The sequence below is a fragment of the Eurypyga helias genome, unplaced genomic scaffold (assembly GCF_000690775.1).
Source record: "Eurypyga helias isolate BGI_N326 unplaced genomic scaffold, ASM69077v1 scaffold16591, whole genome shotgun sequence".
Taxonomy (NCBI): domain Eukaryota; kingdom Metazoa; phylum Chordata; class Aves; order Eurypygiformes; family Eurypygidae; genus Eurypyga; species Eurypyga helias.
In genome coordinates, this window is record NW_010229369.1 from 43303 (window position 1) to 52340 (window position 9038).

The 9038-nt window shown below is 39.0% G+C and overlaps 1 protein-coding gene across 1 annotated transcript in view; it reads right to left on the bottom strand.

Annotated features, from left to right (window-relative positions):
• CD274 (CD274 molecule) overlaps positions 1-5140 on the bottom strand; it is a 7736-nt gene extending 2596 nt beyond the window's left edge. Inside the window, exons 1-4 of the mRNA XM_010160386.1 lie at positions 5086-5140; positions 4077-4430; positions 3318-3599; positions 2019-2129 (exon numbers count right to left, since the gene is read on the bottom strand). Of these exons, the coding sequence (XP_010158688.1) occupies positions 2019-2129; positions 3318-3599; positions 4077-4430; positions 5086-5140 (802 nt within the window). The remainder of the gene's footprint in view (positions 1-2018; positions 2130-3317; positions 3600-4076; positions 4431-5085) is intronic.
• Positions 5141-9038: the final 3898 nt, after the last annotated feature.

The window sequence follows — 9038 nt, forward strand, 5'->3', positions numbered from 1 at the left end:
GGTTGGAACTAGATGGTCTTTAAGGTCCCTTCCAACCCAAACCATTCCATGATTCTATGATTCCAGGTATATACATTATCTTGTACACACACAAACAATAAATATTACTCAAGCAACCTAGGAAACTTCTGACCTTCTCTGAAATCCCCAGATGGGAATCTTCTGAGAAGTCAAGGATTTTGCTCTCCCTTCTTCCCCTTTCATGTTCTGCTCCTATTCCCATCATGTTCTTAAGAAAAGTATATTCTTATACACGCAGGGTTATCTACAGGCCTTCTGCAGCCCGCTAGCAACATCTGTAAGCCTGTTAAGCTTATGAACACTTCTCCCAGGACATGCTTCCATAGCACCTATGCAGGAGATGAGTTTGTGACCAAACACTGCATATCCACATTTAGCTCTATCTTGTATTTATTTTATGGAACTTGAACATGAACACTCAATGTAGAGTTTGATTCTCTGTAGTTTCCAGACAGAAATTAGGGCTGCTTCTGGCTGTCACTGTGGAGAAGAGAGCTGTCAGACAGGAAAATTACTAGTTCTGCTACACTATCTCAGAAAGTACACCTTTCTTAGTGTGAAAGCTTTTGAGATACCGCTTTAAAAGATTGTAAAACTAGCCTTTGCATTAGCTCCAGCTGGATTTCATGCTAGTTCCATACATTTACATCTCCTATGAAACTGAAGAATGTCAAGAGCAGCATTTAGTCAACCATCTTGTTCAGGTTTTTGAGGCACTTCCAGTAATAAAGACTCATGCCAGTATGATATTATAATTCTATGAGTACTGTATCAGCTTCAATGCCTCTTGTACATTTTCTCTGCAGGAAACTTGACAAAAAAAAAATTCAAAAAGTTATATGGAAAAAAGGAAGTAGTTATGCATCAGGTAAAATACACACAAATTTGTTATACAGAGGAAGAGTTCTGGCCAAAACCAGAATGTTCTGCAAAACCATTTTCCTTTTGACATTTTCAAATGAGTTCTATGGATGTTCTGAGTTCTGCATGATTTTATTGTACCTGTTAAAATGAGAAATATCACTTCATAAAAAATCCTCAAACACAACTAGCATCCCTCCAAGGAAAAAAATAAAACCACAACCAACCAAAGAAAGAAAGAAAAGTAACAATACTTATTTCAGGTTAAGCAACGCGTTTCAAACTTTTTTTTTTTTTTTTTAAATTTGGGGGCAAAACATATTCTTTTCATGCTCAGATACCCTAGAAATTATTTATCCAAGTTTTTTCTTTGGCTAGCTAGCAAATAAACACAAATTACTGCCAATGCTTTAGCTCTTCAGCATACTGTAATGGTGCAAATGTCCCATTCAGTCAGTGAGTGAACTGAAAAAGCTCAAAACTTAACAAGGAAATGAATTAAATGGTGTCAAGTCACAGTGGGAATATTGCCTCTTGTGAAAAACAGTCTTTCAGCATCAAAACCTTGGACACATCACTTCATATGTAGTCCACTGTTTTTATGGTGTTTTAACCAGAATAAAGATATATGTAGAATTCATAACAATTAGATCACTTAAAAAAAAAAAAATGTGCTCACAGTTCAGTGAAATTTTTCAGAGAATGCAGGAAGAGAAAACCTAAAAAGCCTCCAGTGCCCTGTCTGCTCCCAGCATTCTGGTCCCCAATCAGAAGGGAGGACACAGAATAGGAAAATTCCATTTCCAGTAGGTGCTGGTTCCAAAGCTACGCTTTGTTGTTTTAAGTAGATACACACTGATCTTACTGCTCTACAGCATTACCTATAAGGACAAGTAGTAGAGATGAATGGGTAAGTGGTTTGTGAAGAGCCAACCACCTGTTCCACTCTGCTAATCTGTGAGTATTTAACCAAATCAGACAAACAAAAAGAAGTAAACAATGTGGTAAAAAGTGTAGTGGTTTCAGCATGAAAGATCTAAGGCAGACTTCCATTATTTCATTCCACCTCTGTGAGGATGAATTGACACAACAAATGGATAATAACTGAGATGTGCTAAAATAAATAATTTTAATACCTTTTCTTAGGCAGAGCATAAATTGAAGCACTGATCCCAAGAACGCAGTCACAATGAGAATTGCTCCAACAAAGCGTCTGCTCTCAGTCCACAGAACGCCATCAGCTGAATCTTTGAGCAAAATGAGTAAGGGAAGGAAATTATATAATTGCATAAGATTCTCCCTTTTCCTTTCATTTTCACCACATTATTTTTGCTATGAGCAGTTCAGACATGATGACAGCATTTTACATTGTGTCTAAGGTCAGGTGCCAGTGGTGCACTTCCCTGTTATCTCATTATCCAAATAAAGGAAAAGAAAGAACATACTCATGTTTATCTTTGCTTCCTGCATTCCATGTGACAGAGCCTTTGAATCCTGTCACCAATTCTACTTGTCACCAAGGTATAAAGTGTTACATCTATCTTAGGACTCAGGAAACAGCTGATTGAGAAGGAGAACAGAGAGTCCTTTTCATCGGGTAAAGCTCTGAATGCAAAGGGTAAGTGGCTTCCTTGAATCCCAGAGGCATTTCTTGTTAAAACCAAACTTGCCTGCTCATTCCTCATTGAAAGGATGACTTGGCTTTCTCACTCTCAGCTGCCTGTTTCCCAACCCTTGACAGTGACAAAAAGCACGCACTGTTAGAACTGCGTGGTGAACAGAAGCAGGAAAATGACCTCTTCAAGGACCAAATAACAGGCCTCCAGTCTGGTTGAAAGCTTGTGCAAATACGTCAGGGTACAGTGCAGAAATTAAGAATATCCAAAAGCAAAAGCAGTATGGGTGGTGCCAGTTAAAAGGTCTAAGAGAAATTGTATTGGTTTTATGTATTCATGCATCTTCCTTCAATCCAGACTTTATGAGGAAAAAAAAAACTATGTACAATTTGTTAAATTTACATATGCTCAAAGCAAAGGCTGTAGTGGCAGGAAAAGACCATATTGTTTAAATTTACTTGACAGTTTTCATTGGCAAAACAAAACATCTGTGGAAGGTGTGTTTAAACGATATGGGAGGGTTTCATTTCTAGGCTCACAGCTGTATGCTTTTCAAATCATGGGATTTTTTTAACCCTCAGACTCCATTTTCACACAAATGTAGGTCAAAATTCCTATTCTTGAATTCCATCCACACATGCCTCATGAACATGTTAGTATGGTGGAACCAATGGCACACTAAACGCAAAATTTAACAACAAAATTTTAGCCTCTTCAAAGTTAGACAGAAAAGAGAAACAAATCATGGCTGATTCACCTGGGACAAAATTACACAGTACTTTAAAGTGTATTACCATAAATGAAATTGAAAAATGTTACCTGCTATGTGTAAAATGGCAGATGTATTTTCTTGAAGCTCTTTATTCCAGAATATACAGTAAAAAATCTCATCAATCCTACTTTTGATTGTAAGGGTACTTGTCACACGATACAGCTGGTCACTTCCTGTTTCATAACTTGTGTTTGCCTGATCAGTCAAATCTTCATATTCTCTGTTTTGCCATATCACTTCAGGTTGTGGGTATCCTTCTGACTGACATGTCAACTTCCATTCATTGTGTCCTATGCTCACCACTCCTTGAGTTATAGTTCTGTAAGGAGCTAAACAAATGGAAGACAATGATTAATAGTAGGAAGCTGGAAGAGCATATGTTAGCAAGACACCCTTTCTCTATCCCCAGCCGCTGAGCCGAGTTTCTGTACATCAGCTTGGATTTTGTAAATAATACCCTTGACAGGAAAAGTAAGTATCACTACTGTGTCTCTCCATAGTAACTGAAGGTCCAAGATTTTTTACAATTTTGACGCTATTTAGAAAATTGCATTAGCTTTCTGGTCTCTGTCCTGTCTAAATGGCTTTGCAACACCATTCGTCATCTGTCATTTTGGGAAACAAAGGACAGAACATGGATTCAGCCTAGACAGAAACATATACCGCTGCGCAAGGGCCATGGGACAGCTCCTGTGTCTGGAGAGGTTTGTTTAAATGCTAACCCAGATGTGTCTTGCTCCAGGAGCTCCTCTGAAATCCTTTAACAGTATCAGACAGCACTGAACCTCATGCAGTAGTGCACTCACCCTTAACTTTCAGATTGATTGTCTTGTAGTCCGCTCCCCCGTAGCCAATAAGGCAGCGATAAAACCCTGCATCCTTGAGTTTCACATCTGTGATCTGAAGGAGAGACTGTCCCAAGTTCAGATTCTCTTTCAACAATTTTATTCTTCCCCTAAAGTCACTGTGCTGGCTTTTGAAGTCTTCCTCTCCTTTGAGAAGTACATAAACCTGCTTCTTGAACTCATCTTTCTTTTCCCAGCTGACACTTAAATCTCTTAACTTTAATTTCCCATTAACTGGAAATGTGCATTCCATGGTCACATTGTTCCCATATTCCACAGTGTAGAGTGACTGGGGAGCTTCAACCGTGAATAAACCTGAAAAACAAAATTTGGAAGAAAACTTAATCTTCCAATTGTAGCCTGATCTCCAGAGTTACATCTTACCGTATACATATGACAATTTATGGACAAAAAGTATCTGCCTTGTTCAGAAAAGTTAAACATTTTTGCATGCACATGCCCAAGTTTGAGACAAACTGGGCTATTTATACCTAAGACACCTGCTTTGTGCACACTCCCAGTGTCGCACTGTACTAAAAATAGGCAAATGAGTGTGCACAGCTCCTTAGATGTTGCTTTTGGAACACTGCTGCGATAACAGGCAATTGTTAGTGCCTCGATGGAAATGTTCTGTTTGTGCAAATGTAATTGTTTTTACACAGACTGTTAAAGAACACATGACAATTCCCAGGTCAATGAAACTTTACGTGTAGTGCAAATGATACCTTGTCTGAAACGGTGTCTATGCTAAAACACTGACAGGGGTTTCAACATGCCCCTCTGTCAAAGCACACATATCTAGTTTAATACAAAAGAATGTTAAGACCTTTTTATTTAAAACATCCAGAAAAAAAAAAACCCAAATGCTAGTACTTGAAGGAAAACTGCGGAATTAATATTTCTGTGTTTATACATGGAAAGGAAACATACTTAAAACAGTTCTACTGCTTCTTATGACTCAGCTTCTTACCATTTAAGAAATGCCAGTAGGATAAAAATATATACAGAAGCAAAGGCTTTTCCATGATGTAGATAGAACCTAAAATGAGACAATAACAGACAAATAGAATTATCTGCTCATTTTCTGATTTGCAATGTAAAATAAACTTCACAGTCACTCCACACAAAGAACTGGACAGAAGACACTGAATTCTATTCCAGAGAAAAACAACATGACAAAATTGCACCTTTAACAACAGTAAATGCTGAGGCAGAAAGCTTCCTCCATAGGTCTAGGAAGAACAACTGGTTTTATTTGCTTTAATGTTTGTCCTTGGTTATGGCAAAATACATACTTTATCACTACCTGTCGGTTAGTAAATAAATACTCACAAATACCCAATTGTTCCCCTGAACAGTAGCAGGGAGTGTTGCTCCTGCAAGGAGGAGCATGGAGGAGTTTTCTACAGGAGTTCAGTGGAATAAACAGAACCTAGTTCTTCCCCACCTGTTTGCCTTACTTTACCATACTGTGAATATACCCTGGTTTGTAACACCTGGTCTGACAGTACTTATCTTGGGGCTCGTGAAGTTACATATGTTGTGACAGAATTCATGCAGTAATTAATCACTTAACGAGCATTTACACAACAGTGCCCTTGTAAAACAGTGGCAAAAACAGTCAGCCTGCAAATAAAATCTATTTTCTTGAATTTCTGCTGCTTACCTCTGAATGTGTACATTATTTCAATTTTCTGTCAGAAGTTTTTCCCCTCTTTACTGACATAGCTTTTATACACTCCTACACAACACTTTAACATTACAAAACACTGATTAATGCCAATTCATACACTTTCACACACCCACTGCACTTGCTAAGTATGCATTTAAGTCAGAGCAATACCAGTATCTAATGCTGCCATCATTTTTCAAATTACTCTCAAGAAAAGTTTCAAACTCACTGTAATGGAGGACTTTTATGAGTACAGAGAACCATAGAATTTTAGCTAAATAAAGTCCTCATTTTGGATACCCAAACAGCCACAAAAATAAGGAAAGATTGGCTTCAACTGTTTTCTAGTGGTAGTTTCAGCATTTGTGTAAGAAATTAGGCAACTGTAATACCCTTCACCCTTTCTAACTGATGAAATTCTATCTGGACTGCAACTATTACCATTTTTGGTAAGATGTTTTGTCTTTCTTTTTCTGGTTGTGAACTTTAAGATGACAATATTGTAAAAATATTGTCCTGGATCACAAGACACGTGCCTTTACAGTGTTGTGGATTAAGGGAATTAGCTCCCTCATAAGAATTTGATTCAACCTACTTTCTTCCTCAGATTGCTGCTACCTGATCCCAATAGCAGGTTTGCAGAAGACAACATAGACGGAGCTGAGAAAGGGAGTCAGTCTAATACACTGTTATGCAGGCATGAGCAATTACAACTGGATGTCCTGCTAACAGGGATGGGAAAATATAAGTAAGATTCTTACGCTGAAAGATCTGTTGCATTGATAAACAAATGCCAGGCTTCTTAATGTGGTTAGTACCTAATCCATTTCTTACCCACAAGTGATGTTCTTAAAAGCACTAGCAAACTGCTGCCTAATCCTACTGGTACATAAGAGTTTCTGGCAATGTGCAGGCACCAGAATGCGTCCATCATGATGCCACAGCCTGAGTAACAAGCAGTCCAGAGCACCAATGAAGCTCCAGAGTACAGCTTCTCAAATGAGATGCAGGCATACGGATCACACACAAATGTGCTCTGATCACGTTTACCCTTGGGAAGCCTGCAGAAGAGTGAGACATTGAGGCTGATGAGTATAGGTGTGAACCTCCCTGCATTCCTCCCCTGCCAGAATGACCAGAGTTGTAGCATGCTCAGCCTCAAAGTACTTTGTACTTCTTTTCAAGTAGGGGCTGTAGCTGAGAGACTACTCCAAACAAACAGCATGTACATTACAGTCATGGAAAGATACTCGTACCCATGCATGCAACCCATACCCACTTTTTTGTCAGGAAATCTGAATGTCGATATGAAGTCCAGGAGAGGTGTTCCAACTAACTCCTGGTAGACAGATGACAAGAAGTAAGCTTCTACAGTTCTAAGACCCATGCTTACATAATTGCTGAACTTTAATTTCTCCCATTGTAGAGGAAAACAAGCCTTACTACACAAAAGAAGCATGACTATTACTTACAAAATTCCTCAAGACTGAGAAAGTCAGCTGCTGTTCTCAATTTTTCACTTTCAGAGAAAAAAGTACGTCCAGGTCAAATCCAGATGCACATGAAAAAGCCTGCTGGGATAATCGTTACAGACCCCTGTTTCACCCTCAGCAGAAGGATCCCCTGGCTGGAGACCCAAATGCCAATCAAAGATCTTTATCAAAGTTGCAATCTTCTCACTAGTTTTTGTACTGAACCTACAACAATGCCCCTGCTGTCCTCCTGCCAGCTTCTGACATCTACGGCAAGCACAGTTTTATAAAAGAAAAAAATATATCCACTGTGCAAAATGTTCTTCAGTATTGCTGCTGTATGTTTCCCTCACAATCAAATGAAGAAGACAGGAAAAACAGAACTATGCATCCAAAGACTTCTTGTGACAGAGCTGTTGCTGTAAGTCCACCTACTTCTGCAGGAAACTTCCCCCTTACTGAAAATTCCCCACGAGGGAAAATTCTCTATTGCTAACAGTGGTTCACTGTAATCAAAGCCAGAAATGTTAGGAAAATGCCACAGGAATTTTAAGAAACATGTCATCTGATCAAAGCTATATGTGAGCTGTATGTCCTTGGAATACCAGTAGCAAGAAGTCATCTATCTACACAAACTCAGGGTCCCTATGGTATTAATCTCAAACAATGTCGAACTGCTGCTAACAATGACTGGAAATTTCTACACAACTTACTCAAGTCTGCGGAGGTCATAACGAGGAATAAGGGGAAGAGCAGTGTCTACCCACCCCTGGTTACAACAGATACTCTCCCTTCAAGATTTGAGCACAATGAAGGCTCCTTGCCTTGCCACTGCGTAGTGCAAGAACAGTTGTTAAGCCTATGCACTAAGTTAGGAAAAAGAGCACCATCTTTTTCTTGATTCCACAAGTCATTCAAGAATATAGAAAAATCCCTAGTATTAGAAGCCGAAGATTGTACTCACATTAACTTGCAGACCACAGTGGGATAACCTGGTCAACAGCACAAAATGCGACTTCAAACTCAGGTTTCAGTGTAAATTCACCCACTTAACGTTGTCTTTACACATCCAAAAAAAGGGTTGAGATTCTCGTAAGAGTTAAAATGCTGTGAAATGACTACTTAAGTTTTCAGAAAGTATTTTCTTCTTTCCACTTGACAGCCCACTCACACTATCTGTCATAGAAGCAAAAACACATAGTACACAGAACTGGTAAGAGTTAACCTTTTCCTTGAGATGTGGGAGGAACACGGAGGCAGTGTGAAACAGATGAATGTAACATTTAAGTTCTAACAACCTGAAACTACCTCGGAAGGGTGAGGGGGTGGATTTCTGCAATAGGTGAGACCGATGAAGATTAATTTCCACTGATTTCTTCTATGGTTAAAAACAGGTATAATGATATTTTCTCAGGAAAAAAAAAAAAAAAAAAGGTGACAAAAAGAAACTGAAACAATTTTGTAAAATACTGACCGTGAGACCATAGAAGCCATTGATGTAGCTGGCTTTCAGTGTCGAGAATTTAGTTTCCTTTTTCATTGCTTGCCTTGAGGTCACCGGGTTGCTTTTTCCATGGAAGTATTTAGTCACAAATAAAAGACCAGGGCAGGTATTTTCGGGCTTCTTTTGCTTCATACATATACACGTACATATATACACATATAAACACACGTTTTCCAGCACCGCTTTATACTGCGGTTGCTGTCTTTCTGGTGTTGGCGTGTTGGACCTCTGTCCTGCAACAGATTCTCCCGGCAAGCGTCTGTCCCGGGGGGCAC